The sequence below is a fragment of the Salvelinus namaycush genome, chromosome 33 (assembly GCF_016432855.1).
Source record: "Salvelinus namaycush isolate Seneca chromosome 33, SaNama_1.0, whole genome shotgun sequence".
In the NCBI taxonomy this organism is placed as follows: Eukaryota; Metazoa; Chordata; class Actinopteri; order Salmoniformes; family Salmonidae; genus Salvelinus; species Salvelinus namaycush.
The window spans coordinates 12021956-12045591 of NC_052339.1; the positions used below are offsets into that span (position 1 = coordinate 12021956).

Below are 23636 nucleotides of genomic sequence, written 5' to 3' on the forward strand. Positions count from 1 at the left end.
CAACTGTAGAAAGCTAAAGTGATTGAATTGACCTTGTTGCTCTTTAGAGTGTATAGGCCTATAGCCTACTTGTTGACACAAGCCTGGATCATTATTTCTGGTTTAAAATGCCCTACTGCATCCAAATTAAATCCCCTGTCCTCACAGAAACGTTATACTCCGGTGCTTAGGCTGCCGTCCAAATATTGTCATTACTGTTTAATGGACGAAAGCAGCGTGACGTTTGAAAGATCATGTTCAATGTACACAAACCCGCTGGTTACGGACAGAGGCAGACAGGCGGTGGACAGGGCCAACATTGAAATGGACTAGTGGGGTTGTGATGGGGACAGTAGAGTAAAAATTAGAGCGAGTCGAAAACTCCCCCCAGTCAGAGTACAGACGCATGGCCTATTGAGCATAACATGGGTTGGAAACTAAATCATTCTGAGCCTACTAGTGGTTTGGAGGTGGAGAAGACGTTGATTTACCATCTTCAACTTGTTGTCTGTTAGGTGTGATTTGGCAGTCCACTTCTCCAGGTCTAGAACTGCTGTAGTGAAGTGTGTTTACAGTATGATCCCTGGTCTGTTGGAAAACACCACCGTTATATCCCCTAACCTCTGACCTGGAACTAAAACACTGCTTCCCAGTTCCTACCACCCCCACTATGAAGATGTTTGTAGTTTATCCGTCATTTTGTCCTCAGCATTCTCTAGGCTACTAGTTTTCTTTACAACCCAATAGCCTCTATAAATCATTTGAATTAGCTTGTTTAATAAATGCCACGTGCAGTAAATCGCTAGTGTTTTTATTTTACGTGTCATGAAACGGGATATTGGAAATTAAAAATGTAAATAGAAACCAAGTACTGTAGTGAAGGTGTTTGACTCATTGGCTGTCTGTATTTCTTTAGGAACGTGTGTGTGTGTGTGTGTGTGTGTGGTGTGTGTGTGTGTGTGTGTGTGTGTGTGCGTGCACGCATGCGTGCGTGCGTGCGTGCGTGCGTGCGTGCGTGCGTGCGTGCGTGCGTGCGTGCGCCTTCACTGTCTCCTCATGCAGAATAAACAGGGTCTTCTGTGGGGTTCTCTTACCCAGCTGCCAACACTGCTCCCTTTCGCTCTCCTAGCTGCATAAGGAAATCTCTCCTCTAACTAACTTAATGATATGGCTGTCACAGCAGGATGGACCTCTTCAATTCAATTCAAGGGGCTTTATTGGCATGGGAAACATATGTTTACTTTGCCAAAGCAAATGAAATGGATAAACGAAAGTGACTCTCTCTCTCTCTCTCTCTCTCTCTCTCTCTCTCTCTCTCTCTCTCTCTCTCTCTCTCTCTCTCTCTATCCCTCCCTCTCGCTACCCCTCTCTCTATCACTCTCTCTCGCTACCCCTCTCTCTCTCTTTCGCTCTCTCTTTCTCTCTCTCTCTCTATCCCTCTCTATCCCTCTCTCTCTCTCTCTCTCTCTCTCTCTCTCTCTCTCTCTCTCTCTCTCTCTCTCTCTCTCTCTCTCTCTATCCCTCTCTCTCTCTCTCTCTCTCTCTCTCTCTCTCTCTCTATCCCTCTCTCTCTCTCTCTATCCCTCTCTCTCTATCCCTCTCTCTCTCTATCTCTCTCTATCCCTCTCTCTCTCTATCCCTTTCTCTCTCTCTCTCTATTCCTCTCTCTCTCTATTCCTCTCTCTCTCTATTCCTCTCTCTCTCTCTCTCTCTATTCCTCTCTCTCTCTCTCTCTCTCTCTCTCTCTCTCTCTCTCTCTATCCCTCTCTCTCTCTATCCCTCTCTCTCTCTATCCCTCTGTCTTTCTGTATATATCCCTCTCTCAATTCACTTCAATTCAAGGGGCTTTATTGACACGGAAAACTTATGTTAACATTTCCAAAGCATGTGAGGTAGATAATAAATAAAAATGAACAGTAAACATTACATTCACAGAAGTTCCAAAAGATTAAAGACATTACAAATGGCATAGTATGTATATATCGTTTTGTAACGGTCTGTGTAATCTGAGGGAAATATGTGTCTCAAATATGGTCATACATTTGGCAGGAGATTAGGAAGTGCAGCTCAAGTTTTGGTCAGTCACAGCGGTCAGGTATTCTGCACAGTGTACTCTCTGTTTAGGGCCAACTAGCATTCTAGTTCGTTCTGTTTTTTGTTCATTCTTTCCAATGTGTCAAGTAATTATCTTTTTGTTTTCTTATGATTTGGTTGGGTCTAATTGTGTTGCTGTCCTGGGGCTCTGTGGGTTGTGTTTATGTTTGTGAACAGAGCCCCAGGACCAGCTTGCTTAGGGGTCTCTTCTCCAGGTTCATCTCTCTGTAGGTGATGGCTTAGTTATAGATGGTTTGGGAATCGCTTCCTTTTAGGTGGTTGTATAATTTAACGTCTCTTTTCTGGATTTTGATAATTAGCGGGTGTCAGTCTAGTTCTGCTCTGCATGCATTATTTGGTGTTCTACATTGTACACAGAGGATATTTTTGCTGAATTCCGCATGCGGAGTCTCAATTTGGTGTTTGTCCCATTTATTTTTGAATTCTTGGTTGGTGAGTGGACCCCAGACCTCACAACCATAAAGGACAATGGGTTCTATAACTGATTCAAGTATTTTTTGCCAGATCCTAATTAGAATGTCAAATGTCATGTTCCTTTTGATGGCATAGAAGGCCCTTCTTGCCTTGTCTCTCAGATCATTCACAGCTTTGTGGAAGTTACCTGTGGCGCTGGTGTTTAGGCCGAGGTATATATAGTTTTTTGTGTGCTCTAGGGCAACGGTGTCTAGATGAAATTTGTATTTGTGGTCCTGGTGACTGGACCTTTCTTGGAATACCATTATTTTGGTCTTACTGAGATTTACTGTCAGGGCCCAGGTCTAGCAGAATCTGTGCAGGAGATCTAGGTGCTGCTGTAGGCCCTCCTTGGTTGGTGACAGAAGCATCAGATAGATCATCAGAAACAGTAGACATTTGACTTCAGATTCTAGTAGGGTGAGGCCGGGTGCTGCAGACTTTTCTAGTGCCCTCGCCAATTCGTTTATATTAAGCTGCATCCCTGTCTCACCCCACGGCCCTGTGGGAAGAAATGTGTGTTTTTTGCATATTTTAACCTCATACTTGTTGTTTGTGTACATGGATTTTATAGTGTCATGTGTTTTCCCCCCGACACCACTTACCATCAATTTGTATAGCAGACCCTCATGCCAAATTGAGTCGAAGGCTTTTTTGAAATCAACAAAGCATGAGAAGACTTTGCCTTTGTTTTGGTTTGTTTGTTTGTCAATTAGGGTATGCAGGGTGAATACGTGGTCTGTTGCATGGTAATTTGGTAAAAAGCCAATTTGATATTTGCTCAGTACCTTGTTTTCACTGAGGAAATGTACGAGTCTGCTGTTAATGATAATGCAGAGGATTAATCCCAAGGTTGCTGTTGACGCATATCCCACGGTAGTTATTGGGGTCAAATTTGTCTCCACTTTTGTGGATTGGGGTGATCTGTCCATGGTTCCAAATATTTGGGAAGATGCCAGAGCTTTGGATGACGTTAGAGTGTTAGTATAGCCAATTGGAATTTGATGTCTGTATATTTGATCATTTCATTGAGGATACCATCAACACCACAGGCCTTTTTGGGTTGGAGGATTTTTATTTTGTCCTGTAGTTCATTCGAGAATCCAGTGGGTTCTGGTTGTCTTTCATAGTTGATTCTAAGATTTGTATTTGATCATTTATATGTTTTTGCTGTTTGTTCTTTGTTATAGAGCCAAAAAGAATGGCGAAGTGGTTTACCCATACATCTCCATTTTGGATAGATAACTCTTTGTGTTGTCGTTTGTTTAGTTTTCCAATTTTCCCAGAAGTAGTTAGATTCTATGGATTCTTCAATTACATTGAGCTGATTTCTGACGTGCTGTTACTTCTTTTTCCGTAGTGTATTTCTGTATTGTTTTAGTTATTCACCATAGTGAAGGCGTAGACTCAGGTTTTCCGGGTCTCTATGCTTTTGGTTGGACAGGTTTCTCAATTTCTTTCTTTGATTTTTGCATTCTTCATCAAACCATTTGTCAGTGTTGTTCATTTTCTTCGGTTTTCTATTTGAGATTTCTAGATTTGATAGGGAAGCTGGGAGGTCAAATATACTGTTAAAATTTTCTCCTGCCAAGTTTACACCTTCACTATTACAGTGGAATGTTTTGTCCAGGAAGTTGTCTAAAAGGGATTGAATTTGTTGTTGCCCAATTGTTTTTTGGTAGGTTTCTATACTACTTTCCTTCCATTTGTAGCATTTCTTAATATTACTCAGTTCCTTTGGCTTTGATGCCTCATGATTGAGTATTGCTCTGTTCAAGTAGATTGTGATTTTGCTGTGATCTGATAGGAGTGTCTGTGGGCTGACTGTGAACGCTCTGAGAGACTCTGGGTTGAGGTCAGTGATAAAGTAGTTTACACTGCTACTGCCAAGAGACTCCATAGGAGTCTCCTCGAAGCCTACCATTGACTATGTACATACCCAGCGTGCGACAGAGCTGCAGAAGTTGTGACCTGTTTTTGTTGGTTATGTTGTGCCTAGGGGGGCATTTGGTGGAGGGAATGTTGTCACCTCCAGGCAGGTGTTTGTCCCCCTGTGTGCTGAGGGTGTCAGGTTCTTCTCCAGTTTTGGCATTTAGGTCGCCACAGACTAGTACATGTCCCTGGGCCTGGAAATGATTGATTTCCCCCTCCAGGATGGAGAAGCTGTCTTCATTAAAGTACAGGGGTTCTAGTGGGGGGATATAGGTAGCACACGAGTACATTTTCTTTTTTCTTTAGAATTTCTAGCCAAATGTAAAATGTTCCTGTTTTGATTCATTTAATGGAGTGGGTTAGGTCTGCTCAATACCAAATTAGCATACCCCCTGAGTCCCTTCCCTGTTTCACACCTGGTAGTTTGGTAGGTGGGACTACCAGCTCTCTGTAACCTAGAGGGCAACCAGTGGGTCTGTCTCCTCTATACCAGGTTTCTTGTAGGATGACGTTGTCTATATTTTATGATTTCTTTGATGAAGTCCAGGTTCCTGTTCTTTAGGCCAAAGGCAGATGACCTCAGGCCTTGGATATTCCAGGATGAGATAGTGAAGACTTTGTGTCCCGTAAAGTGTCCAATGTTGTTGGTCGTGTGGTTTGGCCTCAGGCCAGTAAGTGTGAGCAGAGCCGGCTGAGCATCTGGTACATGCCATTGGCTTGGGCTAGTGTAAGAGTGGGGTTTGGGCCGGTTTGCCCACTCACGGCCTGGGCATATGTGTGACTGCCATGTTGAGGCCCTCTTTGCGTGGTTGGGGTGCATAGGGTGGGCAGGAGGGGCATCGGTCTGATCTGAGGGGGCCTAAATGGGGTGTGGGCATGGTTGACTTTGGGGGGTGTTGATTGGTTGGGGCGGGGGTGTGTATGTGGTGTTGTATTTTGGATGTAGGTCCTCTCTGCGTGGGTGCTCTATGTGTAGGTCCAGGGGGGGTGTCCCGCAGGTCTGGGAGAGTGTCTCGCTGGTCTGGGCGGGCTGTCTATTGATCTGTTGCTCCTGTGTGAAGTGTTGGGGCTACGTTTGAGAGCGATGTCCTTTAGAGTCCGGGCGAAGGTGGGCACTGCTGCCTTGTAGAGGTGGACCTGGTCATAGAGGCTGTTCAGGTCCAGGGTGGAGTGGTGGGCCAGGAAAACATTTGGTTTTGAGGCACAGTCACGGGAAATACTTACCCGCTGTATGGTAGCAGGATGGAAGTCTTTTCGTGCAGGGTAGCAGGGTGGAGATAACCACTTGTGCATTGGGGAAAGTAGAAGAAGCTTTTTCAAACACTCCCTTCAGTGCTGTGGTCACCCTTTCCTGCTGTGTTCTCAGGTCGTTTGTGCCTGTGTGTATTTTTATGTGGCTGGGTGAACCTAGTTGGTCCTCAGACAGAAGGTCTAGGGTGCGCTGGGTGTATTATTATGTGGCTGGGTGACCCTAGTTGGTCCTCAGACAGAAGATCTAGGGTGCGCTGGGTGTATTATTATGTGGCTGGGTGAACCTAGTTGGTCCTCAGACAGAAGGTCTAGGGTGCGCTGGGTGTATTATTATGTGGCTGGGTGAACCTAGTTGGTCCTCAGACAGAAGGTCTAGGGTGCGCTGGGTGTATTATTATGTGGCTGGGTGAACCTAGTTGGTCCTCAGACAGAAGGTCTAGGGTGCGCTGGGTGTATTATTATGTGGCTGGGTGAACCTAGTTGGTCCTCAGACAGAAGGTCTAGGGTGCGCTGGGTGTATTATTATGTGGCTGGGTGAACCTAGTTGGTCCTCAGACAGAAGGTCTAGGGTGCGCTGGGTGTATTATTATGTGGCTGGGTGAACCTAGTTGGTCCTCAGACAGAAGGTCTAGGGTGCGCTTTGGGGGGAAAGTTTTTTTTTTCTTTTCTTCTTTTTTCTTTTTTTCTTGTATATATTTCCCATTGTACTCCTTATGGACTCAAATCTGTGTCTTGTGTATGTCCTCAGTGGTTGTGGGGGGGTTGTCAGGAGGGCTATCAGGGTGGCTGACAGGGGGGGTGCTCAGAGGGGGTGAGATCCCCTGGGCTTGGGGTTCTTCATTTGTCTGTTCTGCTGTGATGTCGGCGCTATGGTCAGGGTCTGGTGTGGACTGTTCTGCTGTGGTGTTGAGACTTTTGTCGGGAGCTGAGGTGGGCTGTTCTGCTGGCTTCTCTGCGGGGGTGGCCACCTCTAGTGGGTTGTTCTCTGTCACACGCCATCCCCCTCAACCTCTCCTCCAGCAGTCTGATCCTCTCCTCTAGTGCTCTGTTCTTCTCCTGCTCTTGCTTTTTGTATTGTTGAAGTTGTCTTACCACAGTCCAGAGTGCAGATATGTCTCTCTCCACCTCCAGCTCTCCGGGTCTGGTTAAGGGGGTGTTGTTGTGCTGGACTGTTGTCTGTGCTGACTGGAGTGTAATCACCTGCTGTTCCAGCTCCACCTGCCTTACCTTCAGCTTGGTGAATGTATCCTTCATTTCAATGAGAGGGTAGTACTCTGTGCTGGGAGGTTGACTTTCCGTTTGGGGTGGCTCATCTGTGGGGTTATATAATGAAGAGGTCTGGTCTGACCCGCTCGGGGTGGGGGTATCTTTCTCAAGGGAGAGCTGAAACTGTTTGGGGTTGCCCTGTACCAATACTGTTCCAGACTTATAGAGATTTATATTAGCTGACCCTGAGTCCTCGTTGTCTAGTATCCTGAGTTTCCACCCCTCGTTAACACCCCCTCTCAACAGAGGGGTAGTGTGTTAATATAGCACTGTGCCATGCCAGGGGATGGTCTGTGTGGAAGATGAGGATGCTGATGTTCCCATTTATATAATAGTCATTAAAAAGTGTCTCTTGATTTTCCATAAGGAGCTTCATTTTGTCATCTTTTCTTGCCTTATTATTCTTTACATACACAGGGTGCTGTATTTGAATTACCTCTGAACAGCGGGAGGCCGCTTGTAAGGCCTCTCCATTTGGTTGGAGTAGACTATTTGACTCTCCTGCCATTGTTGGGCTAAAGGGCTTTGACACCTCTCACTTGACACGTCAGTGCTAATTGAAGTTGTATCAAGCTTGGCAGCCTTAATTTAGCATTCAGTCCTTATAAAGTAATGTAATGAATTTTTCTTCTTGGCTTTTGGAAATAAAATCTAGCTTCAGACTAAACATGACTCACTCAGTTCCAGGTTGGATGGTGTTTTCTGTTGTTTTCCAGAGCATTTGCTGTATAGCGTTGGAATAATAATCTTTGGTAGTTGTAAGCCTTCCAGGTGATTCCATAATTCCATCCAAAATCAGGTTGTAGGTTTTGAGTTTTGATTTGGAGGGTTATGTTGTAGAGGATAGCATCCTGTATATGTTCCTGACAAAAAAATCCAAGTTTATCTAACTCTAAATCTATATTTTTTTAAGAACATGCTGAAAAATGCAGGAGCTCATCTGATCATGATCTTTCTCTCTCGCGCTCTCTCTCGCTCTCTCTTTCTCCCTCCCTCGCTCTCTCTCCTCTCTCTCTCTCTCTCTCTCCTTCTCTCTCTCTCTCTCACTCTCTCTTTTTCCTTCTCTCTCGCTCTCTCTCGCTCTCTCTCGCTCCCTCGCTCTCTCTGTCTCTCGCTCTCGCTCCCTCGCTCTCTCTCCTTCTCTCTTTTTCATTCTCTCTCTCTCCTTCGCTCTCTCTCTCTCCTTCTCTCTCTCTCCTTCTCTCTTTTTCCTTCTCTCCTACTCTCTCTCTCTCTCTCTCTCCCTCCCTCCCTCTCTCCCTCCACAGTGCATCTGCTCTCTTAATAAGCTGTCACATTCTCCAGACATTTTCATGACAAATGAGAGTTGAGCGTGTTCCTAGCAGATCCGGAGTTCTGAGCAGAGCTTAGGCGCCGTGCTGGCCCGGGCCAGACCTCCCTCCTCAAGGCAAGATGCTCATTGTGTGTCAGCCACCTCCAGAGAATTTATTTAGCCCAGGCACGGAGGAGCAGGTAGTAACTAACTAGCTACACTCCAATACAATTCTACCCTAGCAGCAGTCTGTTGTCCCTCAGCAGTCTACAATTCTATATTACCATTTTATGACAAGATTAAGGGTTTCATTCCAAGTTGTTCAGGGCCTTGGCTATTTGGCCACGAGATGCTCTTGAGCTAATATCAAAGTATTTGAGACAATGCCCTGTGGCAATGTGATGGTTGAGGACCATCTCCAGGCTCTGTCTAGGACTTCTCCATACTGGTCAGGTCACCATGCCAGTCCAGATCAGACCATCTCCAGGCTCTGTCTAGGACTTCTCCATGCTGGTCAGGTCACCATGCCAGACCAGATCAGACCATCTCCAGGCTCTGTCTAGGACTTCTCCATACTGGTCAGGTCACCATGCCAGACCAGATCAGACCATTTCCAGGCTCTGTCTAGGACTTCTCCATACTGGTCAGGTCACCATGCCAGACCAGATCAGACCATCTCCAGGCTCTGTCTAGGACTTCTCCTTACTGGTCAGGTCACCATGCCAGACCAGATCAGACCATCTCCAGGCTCTGTCTAGGACTTCTCCATGCTGGTCAGGTCACCATGCCAGACCAGATCAGACCATCTCCAGGCTCTGTCTAGGACTTTTCCATACTGGTCAGGTCACCATGCCAGACCAGATCAGACCATCTCCAGGCTCTGTCTAGGACTTCTCCATACTGGTCAGGTCACCATGCCAGACCAGATCAGACCATATCCAGGCTCTGTCTAGGACTTCTCCTTACTGGTCAGGTCACCATGCCAGACCAGATCAGACCATCTCCAGGCTCTGTCTATGACTTCTCCATACTGGTCAGGTCACCATGCCAGACCAGATCAGACCATCTCCAGGCTCTGTCTAGGACTTCTCCTTACTGGTCAGGTCACCATGCCAGACCAGATCAGACCATCTCCAGGGCTCTGCTGTAAGCTGACCGGTGTGAGAGAAGAGGAGAACACAGCCAGCCTCGCCCTCTCCGGTTGCTGGGAGACTGAATGGGGTAACCAGGGTTCTTGGGTAAACACAGACTGACAAGCATTTCTGTCTCAAGCCTGCACATCTGTCTGTGTCTGTCTGTGTGTGTCTGGCCCCCTGGTCTGTTTCCCCTGCATGGTACAGTCCTCCTCACAGTGTCTCCCTCCATGCTGAGAGGGGTTGATGAGGTGTTCTGAAGTTAGTAGCTGTAGTGATCTGGAGATGTGGATTCTTGATACTGGATACACTTCATTGGGTCCTGCTGGAAAATGGAGCGGAGGGGTGGAGGGATTGAAGGGGTTGGGTGAGTAGATCTGTGGAGTGGTCACGTCGAGTGCCTCTGTCCAGACGACATTAAGCAGGAGTTCCAGGCCTCCTCGCTGGCCCCGCAAGCCGAAACACAATCCAGCCCTCTCTCTCTTTCCATCTCTCACTACCTCAATCTTTCTGTCTGTCGCTCTCTTTCTTCAATCTTTTTCCTTCCCTCTCTTTTTTGTCTCTCTTTCTCTCCCTCCCACCATATCTCCTTCCGTCTTTCGTTCAGTCTCTCTCTCTCTCTCTCTTTCTTGTTGATGCTGTTCTGCCAGGCTGTTGTTAATGTCCCTGAGTGGTGCTGGTGTTTTTGAAGGATGTGCTCTCTTGTGGTCTGCCTGTCCTCTGTGTGTTGGTATTGTGCTGCCACACTACAGGCTGGCATTGAACCCAGGTTCACAGACATAACCTTTAACCTGGTAACCAAGACTAGGACCACCAGCCGGGGGTGAGGGTTCCAGACTGATGACTGAAGATGAGGAAGACTGGTGTTCTGTTCTCAGGGGGGCTTAAATCCCCTCTGGAAAAGGTATCCTATTTCAAACATGAACATCTCATATTCACGTCCTCTATCCATGGGCTGTGGGTTATGTTCAGTGTATATCTGTGTGTATGTTAAGCCTGTTGGGTGTTATGGAACGGGACACAACCTGGTCTGTGGACTCCACTGAGAGATCAGGACACACCGGTTCATTGTAGCCTGTTTTCTGGAAGCTCCTCTCCCTGTAAAGGTAAACATTCATCCCTAAGCTCATCTGATTGTGCGACGTTCGGTGTGTCCTCCACTCACTGCAGTCAGAATCCCTGCCTTTGATTCCTGCCTGTGGGATTCTCTAGCTTCCAGGTTGTAGGTTGCTTTCCAAATGGTGCCCTATATCTTATTTAGTGCATTACTAGGATGCCATGTGGTATGCACCCCTAGCTTCTATTTCTGCTCTGGGTTTAACTAAGTATTTGGCCTGGCGTTGCCTGGCTGTTACCCAACCTCTCAGTGTTAGACCTTTTTCCACCGCCACACAAAAACAGACAGACACACACCCTGCCTGCCTGCCAGGAGCTCAAGCAGAGTATTGCTGGTGGCCTGAAGAATGTAGGCTATGATATGTAAAGCAGCTCGTTATTACGTTAAAATACGTGACGGCACTGGCTCCGAGCTGTCCCCTTAGGCAGGCAGACGGATGCATTCCTGTCCTCCGCTCTGCTCACGGACAGAGGCACCATCTGGACGTGGCCCTGTAGTTGTAAATAAAAAAGCATTGCCATCAGATCTCACATTCTAGAGCAGAGAAATTCCACAGTAACTAAGCATCAGACTGGGTCGGAGTGACTATGTGTCGGTGGAACTAGCTAAGCAGATGTGATTCTCATTCTGGAATGCTGGAGAGGCGAAGACAGTGCCGTTCTTTCTCGCTCTGATTCACCTTGTGTTTCAGAGTGATGGATGGATGTGCTGAAGAGGAAGTAACTAGAGCTTCTCCTGTGTCCTTTTATGGGCTGTGCTGTGAGAGTGTCGGCGGGAGATGAACCCTGTAGGCTACCGTAGAACAGCAGACTGAGAGAGTATTTAGCCTAGTCCTCTGTCTGCAATGTGATTCGTACCTGTTATCAGAAGTATCCTTGAGATGGGTCCAAAGCTCCATCCCAAGCTCCAGCCCTAGTCTCAAAGCTCCATCCCCAGCCTTAGTCTCAAAGCTCCATCCCCAGCCCTAGTCTCAAAGCTCCAGCCCTAGTCTCAAAGCTCCATCCCCTGCCCTAGTCTCCAAGCTCCAGCCCTAGTCTCGAAGCTCCAGCCCTAGTCTCGAAGCTCTAGCCCTAGTCTCAATGCTCCATCCCCATCCCCAGCCCTAGTCTCAAAGCTCCATCCCAAGCCCTAGTCTCAAAGCTCCATCCCAAGCCCTAGTCTCAAAGCTCCAGCCCTAGTCTCAAATCTCCAGCCCCAGCCCTAGTCTCAAATCTCCAGCCCCAGCCCTAGTCTCGAAGCTCCAGCCCTAGTCTCAATGCTCCATCCCCAGCCCTAGTCTCAATGCTCCATCCCCAGCCCTAGTCTCAAAGCTCCAGCCCTAGTCTCCTCAAAGCTCCAGCCCTAGTCTCCTCAAAGCTCCAGCCCTAGTCTTCTCAAAGCTCCAGCCCTAGTCTTCTCAAAGCTCGATCCCCAGCCCTAGTCTCAAAGCTCGATCCCCAGCCCTAGTCTCAAAGCTCCATCCCCAGCCCTAGTCTCAAAGCTCCATCCCCAGCCCTAGTCTCAAAGCTCCATCCCCAGCCCTAGTCTCAAAGCTCAGTAAGAGCAGAGGAGGAGCAGCCGTCAGGCTCCCCAGTTTAGCGCTCCCCTCCCCAGATTAGTAATCACACACACCCACACAGAGCACCGTCCCTGCAGCGCTCCCTTCCCCAGATTACCAGGGGACACGCCTAATGCAGTGTTTTTATGGCCGAGTAATGTGGATTTATCTTGGGGATTGGAACCCTTGGTGGGGACCAGATCTCCTGTACTGTTACTGGTACTGTAGCCTACAGCCTTAAACCTGACCCGGTAACAATGCTGCTCTTGTCTAACTCTCATTCTGTCTGGCTGTCTGTGACTGAGACACTGGATGATTTAGCTCCAGAGACCTCCTGGCTGAATCCGATACTGGTATATTACCACAATATAAAGACAATATTAAATATATAAGCAATAGAAAATGATCTAATCTATGGTCAATATCAGTGGTTCCCTAACTTTTTTGAACCATGGCAAACCTTGATGGGATAAAAGAAATTCTGCTGCTCACCTAAAATGTCCCTATTAATTGATTTAGTGATATTGACTGATATTTTCGGTGACAAAGGTTTTCTATAGATTTAAATAGGATTTATTTGAACTATTTTCATGTTTTGTGTACCCCTTTTAAGAGCGTCCCGCAATCCACGCCACAGTGAAAAAAATGTTACTCCGGTAAAATCGTTTTTTCTTTTTCCCAGGAGGCTAGCAGTTTTCTGCATTGTAAAGGTGCAACCACTGACACAAAGCCATGTTCCGTTTTGTTTCTACAGCAGATGCTGGGGTTCAGGTAAACCTAATCAGACTTGCTTGTACTAATGGTTCTCACAAGTCAAAAAATACAATGACTATGCTTGTGATGTACACTGCTCAAATGATACAGATGTGACCATGTGCCATGCAATACATTGTCTGAGTGGCACTGGTCGTTCCAGTCAAAATTCCATGTACGTTGATAAGTGACTGTTCCAAAACATTTGGAAAAGTTTTGCGGCCCACCTGAGTTCCTCAAGGCACACCGGGTTAAAAACCTCTGGTCTCTATGAGACTTCCAAAATGTATGCCCTTCTCCTAATCATAGATTGGATAATTTTCTCTTGTAGCTATGTTGGAATCTATTTCTCTTCTATAAAAACCAGCACATTCCCTCTGCAATGCTCTGCATACGTTTTATTTTCATGTTTTGTTAAAATATACCATTTTAAATCCCCCTCCATTTTTTTTTACCTCTTTCTGTGACAGCAAATATTAGCCATTGAAATGGACGTTAGAGGAGACTAATTCCATCCTGCGTAATTGACACATTCCTCCCATGCAGGCGCATTCCTGTTTTTATTCACACACAGGCTGTGACGTTGTCCGGGTAACATAGTTCTCATAAAGCCAGAGAAGTTTTAATTACACAGCAACTGTAGTTGTTAACAACGTGTCAGAAAAAAACCTTCCCCCAAACTCTTCTCTCCTCCTCCTCCTCCTAGTGAGTGATTCATTGGTTGCGGTTTGTCACTGCTCCATGTCTGCAGAGAGAGGGAGAGTATTGGAGAGAGGGGAACAGAGAGCGAGAGAGAGAGAGGGAGTGAGAAAGAAAGATTGAGTGAGTGCCGTTCTGCGTAGGCCCTCCAGGCACCTAGCCGTTCCAAGCTCCAGGGCCAGGACTCTTCTGTCATTGTCACCCCAGCCAGAGGGCTCTCTCCTCCAGCCTCGTGGTGCTGGAATGTAGGCTGGCTGCTGGGACATCTAGGAATGATCCAGGGCTTGGGCCCAGCTGTCGCTCAACCCTTGGCCCAGCTCCACACCCCGGTCCTGGGATAGAGGGATGGTGCGAGAGGCAGTAGGTGGGTGTTTGTCCCTCTACGATTTGCTGATAGGCCCTGACAACATCCTGTTTTGTTGTGGCATTCTTTGGCAGCAGTTCATACATCACACATGACGGGGCGCGTTCGTTAATTCAATCTGGAGTGCCAGAGTGCGCTCAGAGTGCACTCTGGGCGTTCATAAATTCCGAGCGTTTCCCTCTCTGAACTTTCAGAGTGCACACTCTGGCCGAGGAGTAGGGTTGATCCGAGTGTTCTGACCTCATAACGGCAGTCAAGCCCCCAAGCAAACTGGCTAACATTGGCTAGCTTGCTAGCTACTTCCAGACACAAATGAGAACACCTCACTCTGACCATTTTACTCTCCCTAGCAGAGCTGGTTAGGCTGTTCATGTTAACCAGAGCTTTGGTGACTCTAACTTTGCAACAATTTTTAGTATGCTTCTTTGACAACGTTTACTGACACCGGCCATATTCAACGGGTGTTGAGCATTTGTAAATTCATCAGTTATTCTGGGCTCTGGCACACTCAGACGGGAGTGCTCTGAAATCGGAGTAGATAGCCAGAGTGAATTTATGAACGCACCCAAGAGTGTCAGCTGGGTTGGATGTCACTGACACATCTAATCATAATGATATTATCAGCTTCTCTGTCTCTCTGTCTCTCTCTCGCTCTCTCGCTCTCTCGCTCTCTCGCTCTCTCTCTTTCCGTCTCACAATTCAATTCAAAGAGCTTTATTGGCATGGGAAACATATGTTAACATTGCCAAAGCAAGTGAGGTAGATAAAAAGTGAAATAAAAAAATAAAAATGAACAGTAAACTTTACACTCACAGAAGTTCCAAAAGAATAAAGACATTACAAATGTCATATTATGTATATATACAGTGTTGTTACGATGTACAAATGGTTAAAGTACAAAAGGGACCATAAATATGGGTTATATTTACAATGGTGTTTGTTCTTCACTGGTTGACCTTTTCTTGTGGCAACAGGTCACAAATCTTGCTGCTGTGATGGCACACTGATGGCTTTGTTATGGAAGGTTTGGGAATCGCTTCCTTTTTTGTCTTTGTAGAATTTAACGGCTCTTTTCTGGATTTTGATAATTAGCGAGTATTGGCCTAATTCTGCTCTGCATGTATTATTTGGTGTTCTACGTTGTACACGGAGGATATTTTTGCAGAATTCTGCATGCGGAGTCTCAATTTGGTGTTTGTCCCATTTTATGAATTCTTGGTTGGTGAGCGGACCCCAGACCTCACAACCATAAAGGGCAATGGGTTCTATAACTGATTCAAGTATTTCTTTGTGGAAATTACCTGTGGCGCTGATGTTTAGGCCAAGGTAAGTAGAGTTTTTTTTTGTGTGCTCTATGGCAACGGTGTCGATCTCTCACTTTCTCTCTCTGTCTCTGTCTCTCTGTCTCTCTGTCTTTGTGTCTCTCTGTCTCTGTCTCTGTCTCTGTCTCTGTCTCTCTCTCTCTCTCTCTCTCTCTCTCTCTCTGTCTCTCTCTCTCTCTCTGTCTCTCTGTGTGTGTAAAGTGTTGAAACATATGTTATTTTTCCAGTTTATTTTCCTGTCCTGGGACTAAAGTTGTGTTCTGGTGCTGCGGTCCTATATTGATAGTATTTAGTGAAGCTGTTGAAATGTTTAGTAATCGGTAACCACCAGAGCTTATCCAGTAGGTGGAGGAGAGCAGGATTGATGGTACAGTTGGAGAATGAACTGAAAAGCACTAAAGCAGTCTGTTGTGCTCCGGTAGCCCTCTGGGAATGACTTTCTTTTGTGTGTGTGGGTGTGGGGGGTGTTAACAGACACTAGTGTGTGTTTCCCTAGCCCAGCCTCCCCCTCTCTGACCACAACAGTCTCTTCTTTCTTTCATTTAGTCCCTTCTTTCTTTCGCCTAGTCTCTCCTTTATTTCTCTTCGTCTCCTTTATTTCTCTTCATCTCCTTTCTTTCTCTTAATCTCTCCTTTCTTTCGGTCTCTCCTTCAGATCCATGAGAGACTGCAGCACTATGAGGAGCGTAGTCCCTCCCCCATCCTGGACAGTGCTGGCTTCCTGGCCGCTGACGTAAGTAGCCCCCCCCTTGCCCGGTTTGCACACACACACAGTACACCTATACACACGCGCACACACACACACCCTACCCCCGCTGAGTTTCCCGCTGGGAGTCAGATGAGGTTTCACTGTTGTTATTTCTCCTCCTGCGACCTTTCACCTCTCTCCATGTAGCTACCTAGCTCCTCTCACTCTCAGAATGATATGACACGCCTTTTCCAATAACACTGCACCCTTAGATCCCATCTCTCCCTCCTCTCCCTCTAATCTCTCTCCTTTCTCCCCCTCTTCTCCCTGACCTCTCCCCCCCTCCCTCCTTTCTCCCCCGCTTCTTCCCATACGTCTCGCTGCTACGGAATAGAAAATCCAGCTCCCATGGCCCCAGGGAACAAGTGATCATTTTCAAAGGGCATAAGGAAGGAGGGAGAGAGTGAAAAGGGCAACAATTCAGAGGAAGGTTAAAAGATGGATGAGAACGTCAGGGCGGAGGACAGGAAGAGACGAAGCGTCAGATGAAAGAGGAGAAATGACTCGGGGAGCATAAATATAGGAGAGAAGCGAGAGAGAGGCGATGTCACACCATCACCTGTGGCACACGGCCCCGTCAATTTATTAACCTGTCGTCCTCTCCCCAAAATGCCAGCACTCTGCATGTGTGTCTGTGCGTGCATGACAGAGTACCAATATGGCTGCCAGCGATGGGTTATTTACTTCCATCATCTGTACGGCCGTTAAACTCTCTGCTCCTCTCATCATCAGAGCTCTGAAAACCCTTCTCTGTCATTATTAACTAAACATATATCACATTGTGTTGGTGCAGTAATGGAACTAGCAGCGTTACACACACACACACACACACACACACACACACACACACACACACACACACACACACACACACACACACACACACACACGCGCATGGTTGCACAAGAGCATGCGTACACACACACACACCTGTATAAACCACTGATCCAGTCTGGTTTAGTAATGTAAGCTGTGGTTTAATGATGTGTGGTTGTGTTTTAAATCCCCTGCTCTGTTTATTGTAATCAAAGTGCTGTGGAGTATTCCTCAACTCCTTCTAAAGAGCACCGAGGAGGCCTGAGGAGAGCGAGGCAGAGAGAGTCAAAGGGATCTGAGAGAAAGAGAGAGGTGGAGTGTGTCTTGTGGGTTATTTTATGGCCTGGCTGAGCTGGCTGTGTGTTTCTTTAGCTGAGGGTGCCTAGCCTGAGTCTCAGGACTGTTGTTGCTGTCTTGCAAACTCCATTGCTGTCATTGTTAAGCGGCCTGCCGTGACAATGACCGCACAAACAGCCCTGGGACTGGAGAGACTGGTCTGGTCTGGCCGAGAGAAACTCTAGAAGACCGATGGATGTATGGATGGCAGGATGACAGACGGAACCCAGGTCACCGGGTCCACAACACAGCACCAGGGACTTAGTGCACAATACTGCTGTTTGTCTATTGTGTGGGAGAGAGAGAGACAACTTATTTTTCCTTCTCCCTCTCTCCCTCCATGGGTCATGGCAAGCTTCCTTCTCTGTATTTATTTAAGGGATCCACCTATCAGCCCCCCGTTCATTTTTAAAATGACCGCGTTTGAAATGTGCGCTTCCTCGTAAATGCTGTGAGAAACCTCAGATATCAGGATAAAGATGATTTATCAGAGCGGTCCGGAGTGACAGAGCCACCAACCAGAACCATTCAGAGCACTTGTGTTTTTAAGAACTATGTGTGTTTTTAAGAAGTATCCCTTTTCAACCGCGTCGTCTCGCCGAGCGTCGAAATGAAAGCTATTGAAGTCATTGTGTGTAGTAGAGTGTATGGTATTAAACTTCTTGAGTAGAGGAAGTCTTGGTGAAATTCATTTTGGGGTTGAGTTTCGTTTATGGAGGTTGAATTTATTGCCTCACATAAAATGACACTTCAACCCCTGTCTGCCCTCGTGCACTGTCTAGAGCGGTCTCAGCAGGTGACTCCATCCACAGACCCACCAGACCTCTACTGCTGCTACTATAGGACAGACCTCATGAGTCCTCACAATACCTGGCTGGCTTGATGAAATACTATTACACACGCGCAACCACATGCATACACACACACACACACACACACACACACACACACACACACACACACACACACACACACACACACACACATAAAAGGCCCATAAACTCACAAGCACAAATTCATTACACACAAGGCCACAGCTCCCAGCAAATGTCTGTCTCCTTTACCCTGGCCCTCTCCTCTGTTGGTTGTCCTCCCATCCTCTCTAGTCTGTCATTCTCCAGACTGGCCACCAGGTGGGCCCAGAGAGAACCTCTCCTCTCTCTCTCTCCACACTGACTGTCAATCCACAGTTACAATGCATTGATTCACAGGTAACTGCCAAAATAAGGGAAACTCTTGAGTAAATGAGGGAAACAAAGTATATTGAAAGCGGGTGCTTCCACATAAGTGTGGTTCCTGAGGTACTTAATCAGTTAAACCATCCCATCATGCTTACGGTCATGTGGGTCGTTTGTGTCTCAGCCACCATCAACAAAATATGGAATTTCTTGTGGAAATATAATGTCGCATCCCTCCAATAGAGTTCCAGACACTTGTAGAATCTATGCCAAGGTGCATTGAAGCTGTTCTGTCTCGTGGTGCCCAACGCCCTTTATGTTGGCGGTTCCTTTATTTTGGCAGTTACCTGTACCTTCTTTGTCTTAAAGAAGTGTTACAAACTGACAAATATTGTCCGTGTATATGAATGTTGAACTGATTTCCGCTGGATCTTTCAGGTAAGTAATTGCCATTAGGACAGACAGACCTGAAGACGTTGATGTTCGCTTCAGTGTCTTCTTCTTCAGTCTCATGGTGTCATCCAGCGCCAAGCCCGTTTTAGCATGTCCAGGAGACAGAACCATGTATTTACCTTATGTTGTGGAAACATCTGGTGTAAAATTCAATCACAAAAAGACGAGCTTTAATTGAACAAGATGTGCGCATCGGTTATAGCCAGACGCAGGTTTTTATTTGTGTTTGAAATAACGTAATGGGTTTCATGGCCGCGGGAACCGTAAACTCAGTGCTCCACATCAAGCCTGTCTAAACAGACATCAGTGTGGGGCTGGCCATGGGGTTACGACTGAAATACACTCAGCCACAGTCCACAAAGTAGACACACACACACACACAGAGAGAGAGAGAATGGAAAGTGTGATTGTAGCGTAGAAGCATGAAGGTAGTATAGAGTATGTTGTGTCATCTTTCCTCCCTAGTGAGTTATGAGCTGAAACCTTTAATAAGACAATAAAAGGACCTGTTCTCTCTCGTAGCAGTTCACTTTGGCAAGGGATGATGTCTGTACAGAGCAAGATGCTCACAACCTCATCTTTATTTTTCTCTCGCTCTCTCACACACCGTCTGTCTCTTCAGAGGGCAACAGCAGTGCAGTAGTGACTCCTCTCTCTCTCTCTCTCTGTGGTGATGACGTATACTCCTGGGATGAACTGGGGGGGGCAGTGACATTGACCTGGGTCTACTGGGCTGTCCCTTAACCCACCTGGCGGCTCTCTGTCCCTGGAGGGGACTCACCAAGTGGAAAACCCCCTCCAGGACATGTGTTTTTGTCACAGAAGAGGTGAGAGGGCCTCCACGGCCCTTTCCTTCACCCCTGCTGCCCTTGTACCTCACCCCTACCTGACTGCTACCTCACCCTGGACGTCATTAGTCAAACATCCTCCGCTCTTTTCCTCTGTAATCATCACACACTAGTTTGGGTGTGTGTCTGGCTGTGTGTGTGTGGGAGGATGATGTTCCTTGAACTGTTTCCCTCGGCTTTAGACCCCCGTTACTGTGAACTGAAAAATATGCAGTCAGTCTACTGGTGGTCGCTCGCTCTGAGCAACAGAGAGCAGCGTGTGTCAGGGTTAGGGGTCAATTCCTTTTCTATTCCAGTCAATTCAGAAAGTATACCAAATTCCACTTCCTCATTTTCCCCATTGAACAGCATTGACGAGAATTGGAATTTGAATTTCAGTGTACTTCCTGAATTGACTAGAATTGAATTGGATTGACCCTAACCCTGGTGTGTGGGTTTTTTGGTACTCCCCTCCTCCTCCCACACACTCCTCCTCTTGTCCCTGCCAGTGGGAGGATTCTCAGAGCTCTTGTGATTTTTCACCGGGGCTCGTTGAACAGACGCGGTTCAGGCGGTTCTCCTCCTCATCCCCGTTCACTCACAAGCGGCCCTTTGTCTGGGCACTCAGCCGCTCCTTCGCCGCTTCTCTCCAGCCTTCCTCACCCCCAGGGAACCACGGCTCTCTCTGCCAGGGCACCCATAAATCAGCTCCTGTCCAGCCCACGGAGATGAGCCTGGCCACCCCCTCTAGACAACCAGACAACCACGGGCCTGGTCCAGGCAGCAGCCCACCAAGTTTGGGTCTGGGCCCCTGGCCCCTGGCTTTTGCTCGGGTGCTGAAGCAGAGAGTATTAGGGAGACATCAGATTGATGGGCTGTCTCTCTTCATGCTGCCTGGCGGCCCTCAGCACACAGACAGGATTATTACCTCTAGAGCATGACTGAGGCCTCTTTTTGTCTGGCCTTGTTACATACTGACCAAACTGCTCGCGCGCCTGCTGATTTTGTACCCCACACCAGACCGATCAGGACACGCACGCAGGTTGAAACATCAACAACTCTGAACTAATTATATTAGTTTGGGGACAGGTCGAAAAGCATTAAACATTTATGGCAATTTAGCTATCTAGCTTGTGGTTGCTAGCTAATTTGTCCTGGGACATAAACATTGGGTTGTTATTTTACCTGAAATGCACAAGGTCCTCTACTCCAACAATTAATCCAAAGATAAAACGGTAAACCAAATTTGTTTCTCGTAATCTCTCCTCCTTCCGTCAGGCTTTTTCTTCTCATTTTGGACTTAATATGGCGGTTGGCAACCAACTTTACAGCATTACTACAACCTACCAGAGTAGTTGTTATTTTTGGTATTTTATTAGGATCCCCATTAGCTGTTGCAAAAGCAGTAGCTACTCTTCCTGGGGTCCACACAAAACACGAAATATAATACAGAAGGACATAATACAGAACATTAATAGACAAGAACAGCTCAAGGACAGAACTACATACATTTTTTTTAAAGACACGTAGCCTACATATCAATGCATACACACAAACTATCTATGTCAAATAGGGGAGAGGCGTTGTGCCGCGAGGTGTTGCTTTCTCTGTTTTTTGAAACCAGGTTTGCTGTTTTTTTTAGCAATATGAGATGGAAGGAAGTTCCATGCAATAAGGGCTCTATATAACGCTGTACGCTTTCTTGAATTTGTTCTGGATTTGGGGACTGTGAAAAGTCCCCTGGTGTCATGTCTGGTGGGATAAGCGTGTGTGTCAGAGCTGTGTGTAAGTTGACTATGCAAACAATTTGGGATTTTCAACACATGGGTGTTTCTTATAAAAAAGAAGTGATGCAGTCAGTCTCTCCTCAACTCTTAACAAGAGAGACTGACATGCGTAGTATTTATATCAGCCCTCTGATTACAATGAAGAGCAAGACGTGCCTCTCTGTTCTGGACCAGCTGCAGTTTAACTAGGTCTTTCCTTGCAGCACTCGACCACATGACTGGACAATAGTCAAGATAAGACAAAACTAGAGCCTGCAGGACTTGCTTTTTGGAGTGTGGCGTCAAAAAAGCAGAGCATTACGGCTAGACCTCTCCCCATCTTTACAACCATTAAATCTATATGTTTTGTCCATGACAGTTTACAATCTAAGGTAATGCCAAGTAATTTAGTCTCAACTTGTTCAACAGCCACACCATTCATTACCAGATTCAGCTGAGGTCTAGAACTAAAGGAATGATTTGGACCAAATACAATGCTCTTAGTTTTAGAGATGTTCAGGACCAGTTTATTTACAGGTCACCCATTCCAAAACAGATTGCAACTCTTTGTTAAGGGTTTCAGTGACTTCATTAGCTGTGGTTGCTGATGTGTATATGGTTGAATCATCAGCATACATGGACACACATGCTTTGTTTAATGCCAGTGGCAGGTCATTGGTAAAAATAGAAGAGTAGAGAGCCTAGAGAGCTGCCCTGCGGTACACCACACTTTACATGTTTGACATTAGAGAAGCTTCCATTAAAGAAAACGCTCTGAGTTCTTAACTCAGAAAAAAAAGAAACGTCCTCCCACTGTCAACTGCGTTTATTTTCAGTTAACTTAACATGTGTAAATATTTGTATGAACATAAGATTCCACAACTGAGACATAAACTGAACAAGTTCCACAGACATGTGACTAACAGAAATTGAATAATGTGTGCCTGAACAAAGGGGGGGGGGGGTCAAAATCAAAAGTAACAGTCTGTATCTGATGTGGCCACCAGCTGCACTAAGTGCTGCAGTGCATCTCCTCCTCATGGACTGCACCAGATTTGCCAGTTCTTGCTGTGAGATGTTACCCCACTCTTCCACCAAGGCACCTGCAAGTTCCTGGACATTTCTGGGGTTAATGGCCCTAGACCTCACCCTCCGATCCAACAGGTCCCAGACGTGCTCAATTGGATTGAGATCCGGGCTCTTTGCTGGCCATGGCAGAACACTGACCTTCCTGTCTTGCAGGAAATCATGCACATAACGAGCAGAATGGCTGGTGGCATTGTCATGCTGGAGGGTCATGTCAGGATGAGCCTGCAGGAAGGGTACCACATGAGGGAGGAGGATGTCTTCCCTGTAACGCACTGCGTTGAGATTGCCTGCAATGACAACGAGCTCAGTCCAATGATGCTGTGACACACCGCCCCAGACCATGACGGACCCTCCACCTCCAAATCGATCCCGCTCCAGAGTACAGGCCTCAGTGTAACACTCATTCCTTCGACGATAAACGCAAATCCGACTATCACCCCTTATGAGACAAAACCGCGACTCGTCAGTGAAGAGCACTTTTTGCCAGTCCTGTCTGGTCCAGCGACGGTGGGTTTGTGCCCATAGGCGACGTCTGGTGAGGACCTGCCTTACAACAGGCCTACAAGCCCTCAGTCCAGCCTCTCTCAGCCTATTGCGGACAGTCTGAGCACTGATGGAGGGATTGTGCGTTCCTGGTGTAACTCGGGTAGTTGTTGTTGCCATCCTCTACCTGTCCCGCAGGTGTGATATTCGGATGTACCGATCCTGTGCAGGTGTTACAAGTGGTCTGCCACTACGAGGACGATCAGCTGTCCTTTCTGTCTCCCTGTAACGCTGTCTTAGGCGTCTCACAGTACGGACATTGCAATTTATTGCCCTGGCCACATCTGCAGTCCTCATGCCTCCTTGCAGCATGCCTAAGGCACATTCACGCAGATGAGCAGGGACCCTGGGCATCTTTCTTTTGGTGTTTTTCCAGAGTCAGTAGAAAGGCCTCTTCAGTGTCCTAAGTTTTCATAACTGTGACCTTAATTGCCTACTATCTGTAAGCTGTTAGTGTCTTAACGGCCGTTCCACAGGTGCATCTTCATTAATTGTTTATGGGTCATTGGGTCATTGAAAGCATGGGAAACAGTGTTTAAACCCTTTACAATGAAGCTCTGTGAAGTTATTTGGATTTTTACGAATTATCTTTGAAGACAGGGTCCTGAAAAAGGGACGTTTCTTTTTTTGCTGAGTTTAGATAGATGGCTCTGAATCCACGATATGGCAGAGCACATACGTTTTTT

General features: G+C 46.8%; 1 protein-coding gene across 1 annotated transcript in view; it reads left to right on the forward strand.

Moving 5' to 3' along the window:
• Window positions 1-23636, forward strand: part of LOC120027661 (MAGUK p55 subfamily member 7-like) — a 160843-nt gene that overhangs the window by 106882 nt on the left and 30325 nt on the right. Inside the window, exon 6 of the mRNA XM_038972655.1 lies at window positions 15850-15927. Within this exon, the coding sequence (XP_038828583.1) occupies window positions 15850-15927 (78 nt within the window). The remainder of the gene's footprint in view (window positions 1-15849; window positions 15928-23636) is intronic.